Source organism: Lontra canadensis, unplaced genomic scaffold (genome assembly GCF_010015895.1).
Source record: "Lontra canadensis isolate GAN:19392208 unplaced genomic scaffold, GSC_riverotter_1.0 scaffold117, whole genome shotgun sequence".
In the NCBI taxonomy this organism is placed as follows: Eukaryota; Metazoa; Chordata; class Mammalia; order Carnivora; family Mustelidae; genus Lontra; species Lontra canadensis.
The window spans coordinates 2450905-2473533 of record NW_022631111.1 but is presented as its reverse complement, the minus strand read 5'-3'; the positions used below and the strand labels follow the sequence as shown (position 1 = coordinate 2473533).

Sequence of the window (22629 nt, the reverse complement as noted above, 5' to 3'; positions counted from 1 at the left end):
ATTTACTAGACTTTTTTTTACTGACCATATTTACCTGGAGAAATTGAAAATACATTTAACATAGTAGAATATACCTTGTAAGATTCCAAAGCATTCCAATGAAGCAAATTCAGTAATTTTAAATATTATTTCCTAGTAACCAGGACTCAAAACATCTTCAGCTTTCAACGTTTTTACCTTGAACATAACCGTTCCACTGAGTGGATATCCTGCCTTCCTACCTCTTGGTTAAATAGTGTCATCTTCCTGAAGATATATGCTGTGTTTCCTTCTTCTGAGTGGCAGGTGACTTGATAGCATCCATAGGATGAACTTTCAGTGGGTTCTGGCCAATACTGGTGACACTTTACCTGACATCAATAGATTTAAGAAAAATATGTAATTTAGGTTCTCCAATTTTAAAATGCTTTAGTTTTTAAAAACTTTCAAGCCTACAGAAAAGTTATAAGAATAATTTGATGAACCCTCATATATCCTGCACCTAGATCTGCCAACTATTAAAATTTCTCATTTTTTCTCTTTATAGTAATAATCTGCTTGGATATATGTTGAGACTGCATATATCCTGTTAATTACAAATTTTCACCCAATGTTTTATCATTCTTGATTAATGCCTGCCTGAATCATCTATTACTATGTGAGTGGCAAAATAATTAACTAAATCTGATTATTTTTAGATTTAAGTAAAAATGAGAAAGAATTTCTAATTAAAATGCCTATCAATTTATTTCCATAATTAGGATATTTTAAAAAAAACAGTTTTACTGTCATACAGTTCAAATACCATATAATTTTCTCACTTAAAGCACACAATTCAACTGTTTTTAGAACTGTGCAACCTTCAGCACAGGCACTTTTAGAACACTTTTTCACTCCCCAAAGAAGTCCCATACCCATTAACAATCACTGTGTGTTCCTCTATCCCAACCCCTTCTTTCACTCTGGACCTAGGCAAGTATTAATCTGTTTTCTGTCCTCTATGAATTTGTCTAACCTGGACATTTCAGATAATGGAATCACATAGTGTGTGGTCTTTGGTGACTGCCTTTGTTCACTTAGCAAAAATGTTCTCTAAGGTTCACCCATGTTGTAGCATGTACCATTTCTTCATTGCTTTTACTGTCAAATGATATACAACCATGTGATTATGTCACATTTTATTTGTTATATTTGGGTTGTTTCCACCTTTGGCGATTATGAATAATGCTGCTATGAACGTCTATATACAAGTTTTTGTGTAGACATATGTTTTCATTTCTCCTGGGTATATCAAGGAGTGAAAGTACTAAGTTATTAACTTCATAGTTTAACCTTTTGAGGAAATGACACTATTTTCCAAAGTGGCTGCATCATTTTACAAATCTACCAGCAGTACAGGAGGTTCCATTTTCTCCACATCACTGAAAACACTTAGTATTACCTATCTTTTTTTTTTTTTTTTTACTTAAATTGTTACTTATTTTTAAACCACCTCTAAAACAATTTTTTTGTAAGGTGAATGCTCCTTTTCTTTTTTTTTTTTTAATTAACATATAATGTATTATTAGCCCCAGGGGTGCAGGTCTGTGAATCATCAGGCTTACACACTTCATAGCACTCACCATAGCACATACCGTCCCCAATATCCATATTATCTATCATTTTTATTTTAGCCATCCTACTGGATAGGAAGTGTGACCTCTTTGTGTGTGTGTGTGTTTTTAAGATTTTATTTATTTGTCACAGAGACAGAAAGAGACCCAGCACAAGCAGGAGGAGCAGCAGGCAGAGGAAGAGGGAGAAGCACGCTCCCTGCTGAGCAAGGAGCCAGACGCAGGACTAGATCCCAGAATCTGGGATCATGACCTGAGCCAAAGGCAGACAGATGCTTAACTGACTGAGCCACCCAAGCTTCCCTCTCTTTGTGGTTTTGATTTTGTATTTCCCTGGTGACTAATGATGCTGAGCATCTTTCATGACATTACCGGACATTTAAATATCTTCTTAAATAAATGAATGAGCAAATGAATAAATGAATAAATAAATACCTTCTTTTTAGAGACATCTACTCAGAATGTTTGGCCAGTAATTAAATTGGGTATTTATCACTTCATTGCTAAGCTGTAGGAGTTCTTTATATATTTACATACAAATCCCTTATCAAATACATACTAATTCATTTAGATAACGGATAGTAATAGTGGCTAACACTTATATATCACAATCATTATGTGTTAGTCACTATGATTTTAATAATACCCCAAGAAAGTTTAAAGGTTACAAAAAAGACTAAATCAATGTGCATATTTTGACCATATATGCAATGTAAGTTGAAAAAAAGTCCAAGCAAAAAAAAAAAAAAAAAAGGAAGGAAAGAAAAGAAAAAAAGCCCAAGCAATGTGTAAAATTTAAGTATGACTTACTCTGCCACGTTCAACTTGTGTGGTCAACATTACAACCATAGAGGAGCCTTGTTCCCAAGTCATCTGCCAAAAATCTGTACAGGTGTGTGGTAATGGCCCTTGACAAGCAATATACTGATTTATAATGCTAGAAGAAGGGATTTCCATCTAAAAAAGCAAAGGACACGAAACTCAAGTGTTTTCATTATTACTTTTTGCCTTGATCAAGTATATTAAAGTCATCCACCAAATAATAACTGAATATAACTAATCTCAATAAAGTGCAAAGTCAGTAAAATAAGCCTTTACCTAAAAAGACAAAAGAGGGAAACAAACCATAAGAGACTCTTAATGATAGAGAACTGAGGGTTGATGGAGGGAGGTGGGGGGGAGGGGCTAAATGAGTGATGGGTATTAAGGAGGGCTCTTGTTACGATGAGCACTGTGTGCTGCACGTAAGTGATGAATCACTAAATTCTACTGCTGAAACCAATATTATACTACATGTTAACTAGAATTTAAATTAAATTTGAAAAAGAACAAAACCCCCACTATCTTTATTAATAATTTATCTGTAGAAGAAATTTTTCAGTATTATACACATTTATCTTTTATTTTTTTCCAAAGCACTCCTAGAGGTTTAAGAGCAGTTTTATAGAAAATCCTCTTTTAGGGTGCCTGGGTGGCTCAGTGGGTTAAATAAAGCCTCTGCCTATGGCTCAAGTCATGATCCCAGGGTCCCGGGATCGAGCCCTACATCGGGCTCTCTGCTCGGCGAAGAGCCTGCTTCCCCCTCTCCTCTCTCTGCCTGCCTCTCTGCCTACTTGTGATTTCTCTGTCAAATAAATAAATAAAATCTTGAGAAAAAAAGAAAACCCTCTTTTAGAGGGTTTAGAGAGACTTGGTACAGAAATAAAAATACTTGTTTCTAAACACCTTATTGGTAAAATTTGCAAGGAGCAAAATTTTTGCCATTTGTTTTAGTTCAGATTTTACATATATATATATATATATATATATATATATATATATATATATATATGTAACATATATATAATACACATAAAAAGATCATAAAAATATTTTAAAATTCATTATTTTCAGGAAGAGTAAGATTATGAGTATTTGGGTAAGATGAGTCATCATCCTACTACATTTTGAGACTTAATGAATAAAGAAGAAAAGATGACACATGCACCATGGCACTAGACGAATATTAAAGAGTGAACAGGGAAAAAGGTCTTCCTTCCTATTCCCAGCCTCCAGTTCACACCCAGGAAAGCAATCCTTTTTTTCTAATTTCTAGTATTTCCTTTCAGAGATACTCTATATATAGCACACAAATGTAGATGCAAAACTGTTTTCTGTAAAACATAAAAAGTAGCTTATAATGTTGTTCTGCACCTTCTCTTTTTATGCCTTATCTTTGAGATATCAGATTAGTACAGAAAATTTTATTTTTAAATATTTTAAGTTTATTTTAAAATTTTATTTTTAATTTTTTTAAAAGTACATAAATTTAATTTTGATTTTATTATTTATTTATTTATTTATTTATTTGACAGACAGAGATCACAAGTAGGTAGAGAGGCAGGCAGAGAGAGAGGGGGAAGCAGGCTCTCTGCTGAGCAGAGAGCCCGATGTGGGGCTTGATCCCAGGACCCTGAGATCATGACCTGAGCCGAAGGCAGAGGCTTAACCCACTGAGCCACGCAGGTGCCCCTAAAATTTTATTTTTTTAATGGCTCTGCATATACCATAATTTATTTAATGAACGCTTAAGTTGCTGGTAATCTATTTGCTACCATAAACAAAGCTGCACTGAATATTTCTGTAACCTTAACATTTTTGTTAGTTACCTCTCTGAAGAGGCTGTGACTATTTATACTTTCACCAACAATGTATGAGGAATGCTTATTCCCTATATTAAGTCTCCTTAATATACTGATAATCCCTCATCCACAATTCTGAAACTCCGTGTACTCTGAAGTGTAAGTTTGGCCTTTTTGGGGTACACCTGACCTAATCTGGACTCATCTGACAGCAGTATCTGACTAATCTAAGGCTACTTATAGTTTTTATGGAGTATCAACAGTTTGCTATTGAGTTTCAATACACCGATTACAGGTTAATGTCTCATAGTCTGCTAGGGACGTTACTTATTACAGGTTATGGTATAGCCGCTGAATAATCTTTAAAAAAAAATAAAAAAAATTCTGAATCCTAAAGTATATTTGACCCCAAGATTTCAGATAAAGGAGATGGACTTGTAAATGATATTGTTACACTCTTTGATATTTCAAGTCTAAGAGGTGAAAAATAGAAATTCCTTCCAATTTTGATTTGCATTTTTCTTTTTGTGAGTTTAGACAAGAGTTGAAACTTACAAGTCTTTCCCTTTCTGAGATTTTAAGCCATTCTCATAGATTTCCTCCAAGTACTTATATGATTCCATTTTTTAACATTTATATTTTGATATATCTAAAATCTGTTACATCAAGAGTGAGTAGGTGAAGTCTTTATACATAAATGATATGAAACTTGGATCTGTTTCAAAACAATCTGGATGTGTAGGGGCATGAACAGTTGACGATTGTTGAACTGAGTGATTTATATATGAAGGTTCACTGTACTTTTCTCTTACTTTTGTATGTTTGAAATTTTCTACATTGCAGAGTTAAGAAGTTAGTAATCCTTTTATCCCAGTAGAAGGGAAGGAAAACCTCCTTACAATGATACAGTCTAGATTACATCTAGATATATTACTCAATCCATTCACTAGATAATCTATTTTTATCTTCAATGATTTAAAAGACCATATCCACCATAAACCAAAGTCTAGTAATTATTTCAGCCTATTTCTGGACTATTCTATTCCACGGCTCGAAGCATATGCCAATATGCCAGTACCAAACTATTTTTTTAACATTAATTTTATACTATTTTTAAGTATCTGAAAGTGTTAATATTCTCTCAAGGTTAAAAGGAACCTCAAAGTTTACAGTAGTCCCTCCTACTCCCAATGACAAAGGTATAATAAAAATAAACTTACATTTATATAATTTGCATTGATATAGTCTTCATTACCCTTTAAAATGACCCGTGTAGCATCATCTGAAAAAAAATTGAAAAGAAAGAATGTTTTGATAAAGTTATGCTAAAAAGATTAACCTTAACAAATAGAGATAGTAGGTACTTACAAGGCGAAATATCTCTGTATCTATTTTTGGAAATATTTTGAGGTAATTTGGCACAAGACATTGTCATTCCAGGTTTCTTCCGATATAGTTGCTGGGGAAAAAAAAAAAAAAAAAAAAAAAAAGGAGGGGGCACATAAGGTTGAGTCCAGCAAGCCATTAAGAGATTATGTTTTGTTTTTCAGGATTATTTCTATGCTAACAACAAGCACTGTTTTTCCCTTAGGATACCTCATCCATACAATGATGTACCTTAGGCTAGTAGGGAACTGAACCAAATTTGTGAAGCTGAATTCTGCACAATTTCTGACATGAATTATATACTGTATTTTTTAAAATGATAAAACAATTGAAAACAATTTTGCTTACAGAAAAGTACCTGAAGTTATGAATAGCAAATCTGCAGAGAACATATAGGTCTCATTTAATTTGGAGAGTTTACATAGTATATGAACCAAGAATTTCTTTTTTTTTTCTTTTTAAAGATTTTATTTATTTGTTAGAGAGAGAGGGCACAAGCAGGGGGAGCGGCAGAGGGAGAAGCAGGCTCCCCGCTGAGCAGAGCCCAAGTCGACTTGGACTCGATCTCAGACTGGGGATTCATGACCTGAGCAGAAGGCAGATGCTTAACCAACTGAGCAGCCTGGCGCCTGGAATAAAGAAATTCTTAAAAGAAAAACTGACAGGTCCTAAATGATTTACAGTCACAAATGTTTTATAGTCACTTACCAATAACACATACTTTAGAGCAACAAATATTAATGATGACAAACTAGACACAAAAATTAGAGAAGGATGAAATATCATGAGGTACAAAAGTTATTTTCTTTTAACTCAGGATTTTTAGCTCTACCATAGCCTATCTTCATCTGCCACCTTTCATAAAAACAGCTATTGAATCACAGAAAAAATTTTAGTTTGATGACATGCATAAAATCTCCTTATTCCTCTCTTTTAAATAGATATTTATGTAACTACAACTAGTATTTTGGGAGCAATGTTTAAAACTATGTATTTTAAAACATGTTTTTATGTCAAATATATCCAGAATACCATTTTAGTTTATAAATTATAAACGATAGATTAGGCAGTTAAGAGACCATGAAACTAATTAGAAAATTCGGCCCAACATCCCTTCCATACAATATTACTTACATCAAATTGTGTCAGGACTGTTCCAGTGATGAGCCCCTCAGCTAGCTGTATCATTGACTCCCGCAGGGAATGGTCATCCTGATGGACACTATCTAGTGGGGCTTTCTCAGGAATATACTGGAAGTCTGGCTCATTTTCCAGCTTTTCTTCCACTACATCATATACAGCTAAAAAAAACAAAAACAGAAACAAAAAAGCCACATGGGAATCTTAATCAACTGGCAAAAAGAATTTACTAGATGTGTTCTTTCATCTGTGTCAGGAAAAAGAATTCATCAGATCAGAGTCTGGTGTCACTGTGGAAGGGACAAAGTGGCTGTGAAGTTGAGCTTTGCTGTACACCTTTAGGGAAAAGGAATGTCATTGGCCATATTGCTGAAAATGTCTGTAACTTGAAGAGACAATTAGAAAAAGAGGAGCTGCCAAGAAGCAGCTCAGAACAGACCTGCCCTTAAATTTCGGACCTAGAATAAAAGTAGAAACAGAAAAGTAGAAACAGGTATATACCATACATCCAGATATGAAAAGACACAAACAACTTGAATAGAGTGCTAAACAAAACCTGTTCTTTCATCTTTTTTCGACACATCTACAAAACCTGGGAGGCCAGAATCCATGATCATGGTAGTATAAAGAGAGCCAGACGACAGACTCTTGGCCTGTAGTCTGCCTTACTTCTTTTCCCACCCTGAACTCCATTCTTTAACACGGGAGCATATGAAAATATGTGCGAACTTACCAGCCCTATGTAAGCTTGTTCTCCACTCCTCTGAAAACTGCTGCCTCTTAGCTACCCTGCTGGCCTTGGGGTATACACACCGTGTGATCCACCCCTGGGAGAATGGACCTAGAGGAAACAGCCACATAGGCCCAAGAAGTGGGATCAGAGCTATCTGGACAGAGAACTGAGGGTCGAAATGAGGTGGTCTAGAAAAGCAGGAGTGGTCACAAGTGATGGCTTGGCATGCCCCCTTGGTCCCACAAAATCCTGATCCCCACAGATTTAAGGGCAAAAGCTGAAAGACAGCCAGAGTAGAACCAAGCCACGAGGCTCTTTTGCCCATGCTTAAGACATCTGGTTCCTGTTCAGATGCATGCACTTTTGAGAAGAATAAACTTCTGAAAAGAAGAATGAAAAGAAAAAAAAAAGTATGATTGCATTTTGTCTAAGAAGGAGATTTAAAGGGGAAAAAACCCAGAAAAACAAGCTGTCTGGTTTTTTGATACTTTTTGTAAATACAGTTTTAAAGTCTGATTATATGTTGTTTTAAATAAAAAGGGACATGACAGACTCAAACTAAAAGAAAATACAGGTCCCAGTCCAGATATTTTCTTTTTTCTTTTTATTTATTTATTTTTTAAAAAGATTTTATTTATTTATTTGACAGACAGAGATCACAAGTAGGCAGAGAGGCAGGCAGAGAGAGGAGGAAGCAGGCTCCCTGCTGAGCAGAGAGCCCGATGCGGGGCTCAATCCCAGGAGCCTGGGATCATGACCTGAGCTGAAGGCAGGGGCTTTAACTCACTGAGGCACCCAGGCGCCCCAGATATTTTCTTTTTTAGAGAAAGCACACACACACGGAAGTGGGGGAGGGTCAGAGAGAGTGCATGCGCAAGAATCTTAAGCATGCTCCACCCCCAGCACTGAACCCCACACACAGCTATATCCATCTCACAGCCTCTGGATCCTGACCTGAGCGGAAATCGAGTTAGATACTTAACCAGCTGTGTCACCCAGGCGCCCCCCACAGTCCAGATTTTGACAACAACAGAAAGATCTTTTACAAGAAAAGCCCTAGGTGGTTTCTGCTCGTAATTTAAAGTATAAATAAAGTGATTTGGAACTGCAAAAAGACATGCCTTTTCCATTATATGGAATTTTGTTCATATTCTGGTTCTGTGTAAATCATTAATTTGTGAGCTGATAACTGAATGTCTTGGTGCTAAAGTGACTTCAACTATAAAATGGGGATAATAATATATCTATCTCATTAGATGGCTGTATAGATTAAATGAGAATATACAAAATAGTCCAGGTGTAAAACTTAGCATTAAGTTCCTTAGGATCTGTTATCAAAAGAAAATGGAACAAACAAAATTTAGAGATTATCCTTAGTATAAAATTTAAGTTGCATTATGTGACAGAAAATGCCTAATAATGCATCACCTAAATATCAGGACTAAATAAAGGAGTTCTTGAAAAGTCAAAATAGAATGTTCTGTTGAAGTCCTTTGAATTTTCTCAGAAAGCCAATTCCAGACCATGAATGCAGAAAAACACAAAGTAGAGAACATAAAATGAAAATGCCTGTTTGTGCCCAAGAGACAAAATGAGTTCTGTATTTTTCTTTTTAAAATGAACTCTCCTGGAAAACTTTGCAGGGTTGGGTGTGGTGGGGTAGGGAATGGGTCAACTTTAACTACATTTTACGTCCTTATGGGATACACTCAACAACTGGTAGCAAGGTATTAACCAATAATTACTTGTATGGCTGAAACTATGATTACTGGCAAACTGTTCAGAACAAAACTAGACGAATGTGTCTAGTGCTGGGATATAGGCATTTAAGAACTCTTCTCTGAGGGGACTGATAAAGTGTTATGGAAACTTGAAACAATGCCCTGTGAACACTGAAGGATGTGGGATTGTTAAACTGGAGAAAGGGGGATTTAACTTATTCTGATTAGTACAGAGGGACAGAATTAGGAACAAAGAGACTGAAAGAAGGTGAATTTTTAGTTCAATTATATGTTCAGGCTACCCAGGGAAAGTGACCTGCTTTAGGAGTCACTGAGTGCTGTCTGCTGCCAGGATGATCTTGAGGCTGTTGTAGAGGAAACTCAAGCAATCAGCAAAAGAGCTAGAGTGCATGGTATTAAAGCTTCTACAAACCTGGAACTCTGGCTGTGAAATAAGAAGTTGGCTGTCCAGATAAGAGATGACATGATTAGGCTACTGGCATTGTCTACTGCCAACAAAGACAGGATTTTTATTTTATTTTATTGATTGAGTTTTCCAAATTTATCTATTTGTTTTTAAAATATTTTATTTATTTGACAGATAGAGATCACAAGTAGGCAGAGAGACAGGCAGAGAGAGAGGAGGAAGCACGTTCCCTGCTGAGAAGAGAGCCCGATGTGGGGCTCGGATCCCAGGACCCTGGGATCATGACCTGAGCCGAAGGCAGAGGCTTTAACCCACTGAGCCACCTAGGTGCCCCCCAAATTTATTTTTATTTTAAATTAAGTTATTATCAGCTTATCTATCTATCTAAGATTTTATTTATTTGACAGAGAAAGAGACAGCCAGAGAGTGAACACAAGCAAGGGGAATGGGAGAGGGAGAAGCAGGCCTCCTGCAGACCAGGGAGCCCAATGCCGGGCTCGATCCCAGGAGCCTGGGATCATGACCTGAGCTGAATACAGATACTTAACGACTGAGCCATCCAGGTGCCCCCAAAGACAGGATTTTTAAAAAATGCTTTAACTACTGGGGCACCTGGGTTGCTCAGTGGGTTAAGGCCTCTGCCTTCGGCTCAGGTCATGATCCTAGGGTCCTGGGATCCGAGCCCCGCATAGGGCTCTCTGCTCAGCGGGGAGCCTGTTTCCTCTCTCTCTCTCTCTGCCTGCCTCTCTGCCTACTTGTGACCTCTGTGTCAAATAAATAAATAAAAATTAAAAAAAAAAAAAAGCTTTAACTACAGCTTGTTACAGAGTTTTCTAAAAGTGGTTCAAAATGTACTTATCTATGTAACATGTGTTTGCTGCATACCTACCACTACTCAAGTAACTGAGGGAAGTGGGAGGCCATTTTAGCTATGGTAGTCAGAAGAGGACTTTCTAGGGATGGCAATTGAGCAGAGACCTGATGGAAGTGAGGGTAAAAGTCCTATCAAAATCAAGGAGATTTAGGGAGAAGGAAAAACAAACAAACAAAAAAAGCCAGCAAAGAATAAAGTGAGCAAGACTGTGGTAGGTAAGTGGCCAAGATTTCAATTTTAATCCAAGTGTGAATAGAAGCCACCGTGCTTTGAGCAGGACAGTGCATGACATGACTTATGTTTTAAAAAGACCACCCTGGTTGTTCTGTCTAGTAACAAATACTAACAGATTATAAAAATACTCAGTGCTGCACAGAATACTTACCATTAGGTCGAACCAGGAGTACAAGTTCCCCAGAATGTCTCTCACAGCTAGCTTTAATAAACAGGACAACTTGATCATGGGTATGTTCTGCAATGTCCCGACCATTGATCAGCACAACTTGGTCCCCTTCATTCAATCGAGGGACACAGAGGTCAGCCTGTAATGTAACATAAATAAGGTTTCAGATGTGCACATAGCTTTCTGAAAATAAAGGACAGGAATTAATTTTTGTAGACTCTACAGCAGGAGAACAAAAAGTACATAAAGAAAAGCATCTATCCATTTATTCATCTCTTTGTAAAAAGCAGAACTCAAGCTTTCCCATGAAGCTACTACTTTTCTTCCTTTTTCTTTCAACAACTTTATTCCTCATGCCTTATTAAATGCCTAGATATACAGATAAGACTAATGGCCTTAAGATGCATAGACAGTGGCAGCCCTTACTCTGCACTGTCCAGGTATGTACAAATTGCAGTTACTACAGTTCAGTTAAATAATACCAGTCTCCCAACAAAGTTCAAATTACAGTTACCACAACACATTAATTGTGAAAACCTGTATAAAGTACGAGCTTTGCTACTAGCTCATGAGTCCACAAATCACTACATAGACAATAGATAAACATCACGATCAGTGACCAATCACATCACTTCTTTCAAAGTCTGCAGGTGATCTGTTGTTGTGCCTCTGTTACTCAGTTCATGCAGAGACAGCAAAGCAGGTATCTGCATCACCTCCTTGTCTCCCAGTGACAAACCCATGTAATTCTAAAGAGGCAACTGGCCAGAAAAATTAAAAACACAGCAAAGAATCAAAAGAGTGATAGTGGTGGAAATAAAATTCAAGTTGAACATAAACCACTGACAGTGGAGATATTGACACGACTACTGTTAGAGAGCCTCCAGACAGGCACTGAAAGGAATTTGGTGGTCACATTTCACAACATTGAAAATGCACTGATAAAATACTGGAAGTGAATTCAAATTTAAAAATGATCAGGACAATTTGCCAACATAAGAAAAATGCCTCCACTGTATTTTAAGTTATACGACAAGAAGGGCAACATTCCACTGTTCAAAGTACTTGTGGTAAGTTTCCACAAGGATAAAGAACACTTTATTTCTCAGTGTTTCTAGTGTGGAGCCTGCTTAAGATTCTTTCTCTCCCTCTCCCTCCCTCCACCTCTCTCTACCCCCACCTCTAAAAAAAATTAAATTAAAAATTAAAAACCGGATCAAACATACATGTGGAGCAATATGCATTTTTCCATTATTTACTCATTTCAAATGCAAATTTAATTAACATACAATGTATTAGTTTCAGAGGTAGAGGTCAATGATGCATCAGTTTTATATAATACCCAGTGCTCATTATATTATATGCCTTCCTTAATGTCCATTACCCAGTTGCCCCAACCCCCCTCCCCCTCCCCTCCAGCAACCCTCAGTTTGTTTCATATGATTAAGTTTCTTACGGTTTGTCACCCTCTCTGATTTCCTCTTGTTGCATTTTCTATAATGCTATCTTATGAATATATTTCCATACTTATATGGAGCTACATCATTCATCATTTCAACAGCTGCAAAGTAGCATACAATTTATTTCACCAACTCTAATGAGGTACATTTTGGTCACCCCATCTTTATTATAAACAATATTACAATGAACATCCTTGTGTATCCTTTGTTTCCTAGTCCAACTTCTTCATTAGAGGCAACTGCTAAAAGTGGAATCAGTGGGTCAAAAGATATTTGATTAAAAAAAACAGTAAATTTGTTTTTAGTAAAGTTATATATCACACAGCTCAGAGAATTGACTAGGTCTATAAGATTACTAAGACAAGAAACAATTTCTTGTACTCCTCTGTACCATTCTCCCACGCCAGGCAACTTCTTTCAACATTTTACCTACATCTTTTGTATCTACTTCGGTATCTCTAAATAACATCCTCATTTTGTTTTTCTTCAGTTTTTTCATTTTATTCTTATTTTTTAAAGATTTTATTTATCTCTTTGAGAGAGAAACAGAGAGAGAGCACAAACAGGGGGAGAGAGAGAGGGAGAAGACGACTCCCTGCTTAGCTGGGAGCCCAGCACGGGGCTCGATCCCAGGACCTAGAGATCATGACCCAAGCCAAAGGCAGATGCTTAACCATCTGAGCCACCCAGATGCCCCTTTAGTTTTCTATTTTAGACATTATCTACAGGTGAGAATTAGCGATCTTTAATCTTCTCATCTGTAGTCTGTCCCAAATACATATTTCCCATTAAGTATGTACTAATAAATAATTTTGACTATTTCCTCTATCTATGTCCCCATCCTTCACATGTAGAATAGCTTCAGGAGGCATTTTATACATCATATCCCTATCCTGTCCCCACTGCCCACAAGTGATTTGTTGAAAAGTAGACATCTGCTATGAGCTGGATCTGTGAAGGACTTCCCAGGAGTCTGTAAAATTGGACTGAGGTTTAATCCCTCTAGGTGGCTGGGCTGGTAATATATGAATCTGGAAGTTACCATTAGCCCATCATATCAACTGAGGAGAATAATGGTAGCTATACAATTTCTCTTTAGTAGAGATGCAGGGGTCACAATCATATGGTGGTGATGTTATAGGACTAACCTGAATCTGTTACTAAGAGCACTCTTTTTATTTAGACTGAATTTTATTTAGAGGAGCGAGAGAGATGAGGCTGATTCCCTATACAAATTGGTTTGCAGTGAGAGAGAAAAATGGAACATGCAAAGAACTAGAGATGAAATATTTAGAGTCCTGATGTTCATTTTAAAGTTTTGTTTTGTTTTGTTTTCCCCCTAGAGATCTGATGGCAATCCTATCCTTGGGTTTTGTGAGAAAACTCTACAGCTATATGATTAGGTGTACGACTTTGTATTTATGCTTAAGCCAGGGATATCGTAGAGTACCCTGTTATTTGCAACCAACAAAGTTCTTAACAACCAGAACCAAAACTATGTATCATGATATCCCTGATCAGTCTTGACTGTGATCTTCAAACTAATTTTAAGGTTGCCGCGAAGCACCAAAGAAAGCATAACTGGCCTTTTTCTCTCAGGGTGCTGGTTTATACCTGTCCTAGGACAGAGAGACAGGTAAATAATAAAAGGTGCTGATTGTAAAGTCCTTGAAGACCATTTAGGTAAAGTAGGCAACAACATAAATGGGAATTTGAAAGCAGTATTTGCTACATATACAAGCAGTAAAGATAACACATCCACAATTAAGAGTTATCCTTATGATGAACAGAAAGTTCTTGAGTGCTAAAGGTGAATGAAGGGTACAGAAGGGTTCATCATAATGGGTACCTAGACTTCCCTATACTTTTGTTCAAAATGTTTAATATAGTATTTTTGTTTAATATGTTTCAGTGAAAAATTTAAAAACTGTTCTATAGGGAAAACACAGGTATCATTTCTATTTAAAGTAGATTTTTTAAACAAAAAATTTGCAAATAGACTGTAGATAAATAATTTTAAATGAAAAAAAAAGCAAACAAAAAAGAAAAACAAATACTATACTGTCTACATTTTGCTATTTGAAGGAGTTATTTTGATAGAATCTTTTAAAACTTTAGAAACATTGAAAGTTATATATAGCTTCTTTACAAAAACAAGGGTTTTTAAAAAACTCCTACAGACTGGAAATAAAAATGAACTTCCCAGCAATTTAAGAGATTTAGCCAACATTTGATACTTGAGGAATTAAAAGAAATGATTAATTTATTCCTTTATTTAAACTAATAAAAATTAAATGAGTACATTTTCTTGAAAACAGGATTTACTTGCAAGATTTAGATAACTCACAGGTGTTCCTGGTGCTACTCGGGACACAATCACAGGCATCTTCTGATCATACCCTCCCTGAACAACAGAACAAGTCAGATATCAGCCAAATATTACAAAATAAACACATCTTAATTTAAAAACCTGTACAATGTAAATTCTAGATTACCTTTACATTGAATCCAAACCTTCCATTTTCATCAGGTTTCATTCTGATTAGAACAAGATTATCTTGTGGAATACCACCATTAGGCTTAAAAAGACAAAAATAAATAACTTGTAATTTTGCCCATTTATAATCTCCCCTCAAAGATATACATGATGTACTTTTTGTATGTTGATATTATCTGTAGTGTATAAAAATCACAATTTAAATTCCAATGTTAACTTAGGAAAGTAAATTTTGACTAATAACTTGCAGTTACACCAAGTAGATACAGTCTCCTTGCCCCTGCATGCTAGGTTAAGTTTAAGGAGAAACAGGCATTATGAATTAAGTTATTAACTGCAATATCTCTGAAACCTAACTCAAAGCTCTGCATACAATAAGTGTTCCTAAGTGTTACATGAATTCACATTCCTTCCTCTGCTTTTTAAAAAACAGTTTTATTGGGAATTCACATTCTTCCCTATAATCACTTCTAATTATATTACCTTCAAACTGTCTTTCTCCTTGCTCTAGACCCAGGCCCTCTTCCAAATTCAAGGATATTGCTACAGCAATTCTCTACTCTTCTACATTATCCATTTCCTCCACGCTTCAGAGAAATACTCTTACTTCTTCCCTCCCAAAACAAACAAACAAACAAACAAAACCCTTTTTCTCTGGATTCTACCTCCCCATCTGTCTCCTTCCTCTTGCTATTAAAGTTCTTTAAAAGAGTTGGCCACATTTGCTATCTCTATTTCCCCTGATCCCAACCTCCCACAGTCAGGTTTTTATCCCCAGTGCTCCATCAAAACTGTTCTAATTAAGGTCACCAAAGAGCTTCACATTGCTAAATCCAGCGTTCAACCATCAGCCCTCATCCTACTTGACAAAACTGGTTATTCTCTCTGTGACTTTCTTCCCGTCAGCCAGTTAGCCAGTGGACTCGTTTTCTTCCTACCTTGCTGTCTCCATCTTCTCAGTCTCCTTTGCTGGTTTCTTCATCTCCCTAATGTTGACATTTTGAAGGCCCAAAGGCTCACTTTCTAGAACATCTTTTATTTAGTCATCTGCACATACCACACTCCCTTGGTGTTGTCTTCCTGTCTTGTGGTTTTACATACTGTCTATAAGCCACCAAACCTCAATGTTTTAACTCTAGCTTGGACCACTCCTTCACCTCCAGAATCCTCTCTGTAAGTGGATTTCTAGTAGCCATCTCAAACTTGGCATGCCCCAAACCACGCTCCCGATAGTCCACCTATGTCTGCTCTACATACAGCAGCCTTCCACATCTTGGAAATTGGCAACTTCATCCTCCTAGTTGTTTGGGCCCAAAACTTTACTGTTATCTTTGATTCCTCTCCTTCTCCAGTACTCTACACACAACCCCTCAGCATATTATGTTAGCTCTGTTCTCAAACCACCCAGAATACAACCATGTTGTCCTCCTTCCACTGCTGCCAGCCAGATCCAAATCACCTCACGTCCCTGGAATACTGTACTACCTCACAACCAGTACCTTTACTTCTGCCCTGCTTTCGGTCTGTTTTCAAGACAAGAGCCAGACTGATATTGTTACAACTTAAGGGACATCATGCTGCTTTTCTCCTCAAATGTGTCCAATCCTTTTTGCTTCCTATCTCAGATTAACTCAGGGATAAAAAAACAAAATCTTTAAAGGTTGTGGGGATTTGGCCCTCTCCTCTTCATTAGCTTTTTTCGCTCTGGCCACACTGACTCCCTTGGTGTTCCCCGACCGTATCAGTCACACTCCTTTTGTACCTCTATTCCCTCAGCTCACCTGCTCTCCCACTAGATAGCTCTATAACTCATCACTGAATTCATGCCTGGCTTCCACTATTTTAACTTGTGGCACTCTACTCTTGAAATTCTCTGACCTCTTCCTGCTTTATTTTTCTCCTTAATCTAATATGCTATATATTTAAATGACTTACCTTGTTTACCGTTTGTCTCACCCTTATCCCCAGAATGTAAGTTCCTTGAAGGTAGAGTTTTTTGATTTTTTTCCTCCCTATTTTATTCCGATATATTCCCACAGCCTATAATAATACATGGTACACAGCACGTACTCAATAATTAATTTTTGCATGAATGGACAAATTAGACTGTAGATTATTTAACAGCAGGGACCATGTCTTATTTGTCTTTATATTCCACTATCCTCCAAAAGTACCCAGTATATAGAAAAGACCTCAATGACTATGAACGAATTAATGATACATGAGAATCACCACAAAGATAATACCATAGCTGCTGTTCATTTTTGGGAAGGATTCTCATTTTTTTTTGATGTTTGTGATGGTAGAGCAGTAAGTGTTGGAGAATACAGTGGCTGCCTCTTGCTTTTCAAACTTTAGATACAAAAGGGCGATGAGAGCATGGTCACTGGAAACTTTTAGTACTGCCAATGCCTGCTGTGGACCTCCAATCCTGCACCTTATTTTATTCCCTGATGTCCTGTAAGTTTCCTGAAATACACCCATATTTGTCTGTTTTGATACTTCTTCATGAACACAGTGTATCCCTAAAACTTACTGGCAATCTCACCTTTGGTTTATTTACATCTACTTGAGAAAGCAATGTTAATTCATAAATCAGAGGATTCTAAAAGTTACCATTTAGTTGTGGTAAAAGCATATTCTCTAAGGGAAAAATACCAACATAATTCATAAATATATTTTACAGAACAGAAAGTAATCATATACTCCAGGGATGTGTACTCAATTTCAAAAAGTTGATGAAAATGATAGTCTCTGCATTCAGTGAATTATATAATAAAGTTAGTGGTATTTAAAGCATTAGTAGCATTTGTTCTGAAATGTGTGTTTTGCAAGACTAAAATCAACATAAATTTGTCAAGAATGAACTTTTAGAACAACGATAAAAGGAAATCCCACAATTGGGTTATATCATGGCAAATTTCAGGAGCAACATATGATGAAAAAGAGGAAGTACACTAATATAATTTACAGACAAAACATACCACAGTATAAATAATTTCACTTCCAATTAAAAAATTTCAAAGAAATGTGAGAATATCTGAAAGCTACTTACAGTAGATTTTTCAGGGGAAGATGGAACATCAAATGTTTCGTTAATATGGTTTTCTAGATCTTGTTGAGAATATGAATAATGAATTTGGTTCCAGCTGTTTTTCTTTGATTGTTTGGGTGGTAAAGCTGGAGGCTGCCCATCTCCAGGGGTCTCCTGTGATCTGGACAGGAAAAAGGAAAAAAAATGAGTATTTGGAAGCTGTCTTCTAGAACTGTTATTTTAAAAGCTAGTTTCAGGGTGCTTGGGTGGCTCATTTGGTTAAGCAGCTGTCCTGGGCTCCGGTCGTGGTCCTGGGGTCCTGGGATGGAGCCCCACATGTGACACTGGCTCCCTACTCAACGGGGAACCCGCTTCTCCCTCTGCCCCACCCCCCGCTGCTTTTCCTGCTTGTACTCTCTCTGTCAAATAAATAAATATCTTAAAAAAAAAACCACCAAAACCTAGGGTCAAAAACAAAACAAAATAAAATAAAAGCTAGAGTCAAGCAACTCTAATATTTACAATGTCTAGTAGGAGATAAGCTTTAAATACCATGTTTACAAGAGCTACCGTTTAATGAAAACTTTCTTAACTTGCAAGTTTAAATTGTACATTGTTTAATTCCCTACCTTATCAAATCTGTAAACAATTCTACATAATAATCAAATACACTTTAAGGATATCATGATGAAGATATCTATTAATCTACTATAACAGTACACACTTTTCCTAAACACTTTTTTAAAATAAGGTTATCAGTGGAGTCACATGGGTAGCCAGGGAAAAAGGCAGTCAAAGGGAAATCAGAATTGAGAGTTGAACTGTCCCACAGATAAAACACCTGGTACAATCTAGAGAACTTGTGATTGATCCACTTTACTTAGAAATAAAACACAAGAGACACCTGGGCGGCTTGGTCACTTAAGCGTCTTCCTTTGGCTCTGGTCATGATCCCAGGGTCCTGGGACTGAGAACCGCACTGGGCTCCTTGCTCGGGGCGGGGAGAGTCTGCTTCTCCCTTTGCCTGCCATTCCCCCTGCTTGTGTTCTTTCTCTGACAAATAATAAAATCTTAAGAAAAACACCATTCATGAAAGTAATGAACTGCAACAAAGATTAGAATCTGAGTAAGAGTGCTGAGCTCACTAAGGAGATAAAACTGGACAAGACATTGTTGGAGTATGTAATTTAAAGAAACAAAATCCAGTTAACATTAGGGAGCATAAGCCTCAATTTGTGATGGCAAGAATTGATAAAAAGAGCTAGGTAGGAAAAGCTTCAAGGAAAAAACAGCTTTTTTAAGAACCAGCATAGTGTATGTAAAAATATTACTTGTGAGTTTTCCACAAAGGCCAGAAGAGGGAACCAGTGGCTCAGCTGGCATCCTAGGAAGCACACATCCATGGAGGTTGTGGGAGTGAGGAAAGTGAGGCAAGGAGAAATAGTTGATAAGAGTAGTGACCATTTCTGAGGTTATTATTTATCTCTATGACGCCAGGAGGTCTTTGGGAAAATAATTACTGTCCCATTGCCCAAGGTCTCAGAGAGCTGACAGCTGCTGTGTCAAGTTGCATGGTTGCTGCGTACTACAGGCACGGATTTCACTCAGTTTCTGCTTTTTTGTTGAGGGAAAATAGTTGCCTAAGATACGAGCTGTAAGGTCCTGAGGAAGTGGAACTCCATTAGACTGTACTCTTGTTTAAAAATCATTCTCCAAAGACAACTATCATATGATCTCCCTGATATGAGGAAGTGGAGATGCAACATGGGGGGTTAAGGGGGTAGGAGAAGAATAAATGAAACAAGATGGGATTGGGAGGGAGACAAACCATAAGTGACTCTTAATCTCACAAAAAACTGAGGGTTGCTGCAGGGAGGGGGGTTGGGAGAAGGGGGGTGGGGTTATGGACATTGGGGAGGGTATGTGCTATGGTGAGTGCTGTGAAGTGTGTAAACCTGGCGATTCACAGACCTGTACCCCTGGGGATAAAAATATATGTTTATAAAAAATAAAAAATTTAAAAAAACATCATTCTCCACCCTTTCGGGTTGACATTATTAGGCTTGGCCATATGACTTGCTCTGTCCAATGAAATGTGAGTAGAAGTGGTCACTTTTGAAAGGACACTTTAGGAAACAGCTCATGATTTATTGTGCTTTTCTTTTTCCTTGGCCATGAGACTAGTCACGCCCCACACAAGAGTGTGGGTCTTGGAATGGACATGACATGGAGTATCATGGATGATCCATGATACACATATAATGTAAGAAAGAAATAACCTTTGTTGTTATGAGCTGCTAAGAGTTCGGGTAATTTGTCACCACAGCAAAATTTATCCCAAGAAAATGGATACAGAAATTAGTGTCAGAGTGGCTCTTTGATACATATGCTCTCCCTAGGTAGAGAAGGTTGTGAAACTTACTTAGAGGCTCACTGCTAAATATCTGGTAGATACAGGTAATGAAGCTAAAAATTTTATTAGTGCCAAGGAAGTCAGCCAGGTTTAATGGTTTAAATGTATGGTCCTCCAGAAATGTTCCTCTTGAGAGAAAATATAGTCATTCCAAATTTTCAGAATGTAAAATAAAATTTAATCATTAGGGGTGCCTGGGTGGCTCAGTTGTTGGGCATCTGCCTTCAGCTTGGGTCATGGTCCTGGAGTCCTGGGGTCAGGCTCCGTGTTGGGCTCTCTGCTCGGCAGGGGCCTGCTTCTCCCTCTCCCACTTCCCCTGCTTGTGTTCCCTCTCTCGCTGTGTCTCTCTTTGTCAAGTAATAAATAAAAATCTTAAAAAAAAAACAAAACAAAAAACCAAACTTAATCATTAAAAAAGTAGGTAAGCCATAGTGCCCACTCAGTCTAACTTTCTACATAGAAGTCTTCAGGGAACAAAATGCTCTAAATTCTGAGAAGTCTGTAAGGACTGCATCAAAGAATATACCTTTCTCCCCCCCCCCCCCCCCCCAGCAAAGCCTTCTTTGAGGTCTACCTTGATGGTCAGGGATCCAGGTACCAAGCCCAATAGTTTTTATTCTATTAGTTTCAACTGCCAAGAGCCCAAGCCTTTAAGATCCAATACATTCAAGTGTTGCTAATCCAGGAAAATGTTCCCACAGATGAGAACAGGGACATGGACCTCAAACATGGCCTGCCGGAAGGGATCAGGACACAAAGATGGATATCCTCTCACAGAGCCTCATAGATGTGACGTTTCTAAAAAGCAGTTGGTCAAAAGCCTCTAAGACTTTACAAAAACCAGAATTCACTGGACTCCACATCTATCAATCAATAGGTCTCAATCCCTTGCTGAGGGTTAAGCATGACCAGGTGAATAGAAAGTTTTTTTTTCTAGTTTTGCATATAGCTGTCACACTCAGGAAACGGCCTCAAAACTGAAGATCTACAGGGCATAGTAGAAGGTCGCGATCAGAAGGGAATGGAGTTAGAGCAACTTACTTTATTCTTGGTCTAGTAAACAGCCTAATATATAACAATTCTAAAATACACAACAGGGACAAACTCAAGCCTGACTTGTAAAGCAACATCTTAAGTGAGCCAAATCTGGTGGGTATGGGTCTAACAGTGACAATGCTCAGTTACAAGATAGAGAAAGTACTGACATTATGGGACATTCTGCTAAAACTGATTAATCTAAATTACTGGCACTAAAGATTAGGCATATACAGTCAAAAAAGCTCCAGGAGTGATTTTATTATGCACTGCTAATTAGAGATCATTGTCCTGTAACACTGGTTGCATATTCATGGCTGGCGGGCAAATTTTAGCCAACATAATTTAGCCCATTATTTTTTCTTTATAAAATATGAGTTAATTGGCTACATTTAAAAACTTACATATGTATCTGGATTTCCAGAATGGAAAATCTGGAAGCTCTGGAAAAAATGAAACTGCATTATCACTGGTCAAAGCCAAGAATGAGCTGTTGCCTTTAGATGGGCCATTGGCATCCCAGTCCACATAAATCTCACCCAGGGTTACTTGTGAGATTCCAGTAGGTATTTGAGTTGAACCTCTCCTTTAAACATTCAAAGTCCACAGGAAAACACAGAAAGGAAGAGAGCCAAGCACACAGGCTTGAGTTGGGATTTAAGACAAGTTCTAAAGAAAAGGTGAGAGAATGCAGCATGCACAGCAAGATTAGTCAAGACAGAACACAGGGACAGAACACAGGAAAGAACACTGTAATTTCAGACTTCAGGAAAAGGGCTATCTGCTTTCTCTCATTGTTTTAAGTAACTTTGGTGTTAGAATAACTTCTCAGAGCCTGATGGTCAGGCTCTCCAGATGTCAGACTGTTGCAGAGGAATAGACTGGTCTGGGAGCTTTTACAAACTAATTATGTGCTTTCTCAGTAATCCCAGTAACTATTTGCCCTTTATATGTCTCCATGTCCAATAACCAAAGTCCATCTATATCTATCTATCTACTTGCGTCTCTAACCAATACAGTCTACCAAAGTAATCAAGGATGTCAGCACAGAACCCTGAAATACTTACTTTTTAAAAAAAAGATTTTATTTACTTAATTGACAAAGATCACAAGTAGGCAGAGAGACAGGCAGAGAGAGAGAGAGGGAAGCAGGCTCCCTGCTGAGCAGAGATGTGGGGTTTGATTGCAGGACCCGGAGATCACGGAGATCACGACCCGAGCTGAAGGCAGAGGCTTAAACCCACCGAGCCACCCAGGTGCCCCCTGAAATTCTTATTTTGAACAAAGGTCATC

The 22629-nt window shown here is 37.5% G+C and overlaps 1 protein-coding gene across 6 annotated transcripts in view; it reads right to left on the bottom strand.

Annotated features, from left to right (window-relative positions):
- The window catches only part of PTPN4 (protein tyrosine phosphatase non-receptor type 4), a 207872-nt gene that overhangs the window by 11759 nt on the left and 173484 nt on the right, over positions 1–22629 (bottom strand). For all 6 annotated transcript variants that reach the window (XM_032840891.1, XM_032840893.1, XM_032840890.1 and 3 more), the window contains 9 exons: positions 17910–18069; positions 14853–14936; positions 14705–14761; positions 10880–11036; positions 6734–6900; positions 5582–5672; positions 5434–5495; positions 2403–2549; positions 222–350 (listed from right to left, as the gene is read on the bottom strand). In XM_032840891.1, the coding sequence (XP_032696782.1) occupies positions 222–350; positions 2403–2549; positions 5434–5495; positions 5582–5672; positions 6734–6900; positions 10880–11036; positions 14705–14761; positions 14853–14936; positions 17910–18069 (1054 nt within the window). The remainder of the gene's footprint in view (positions 1–221; positions 351–2402; positions 2550–5433; positions 5496–5581; positions 5673–6733; positions 6901–10879; positions 11037–14704; positions 14762–14852; positions 14937–17909; positions 18070–22629) is intronic.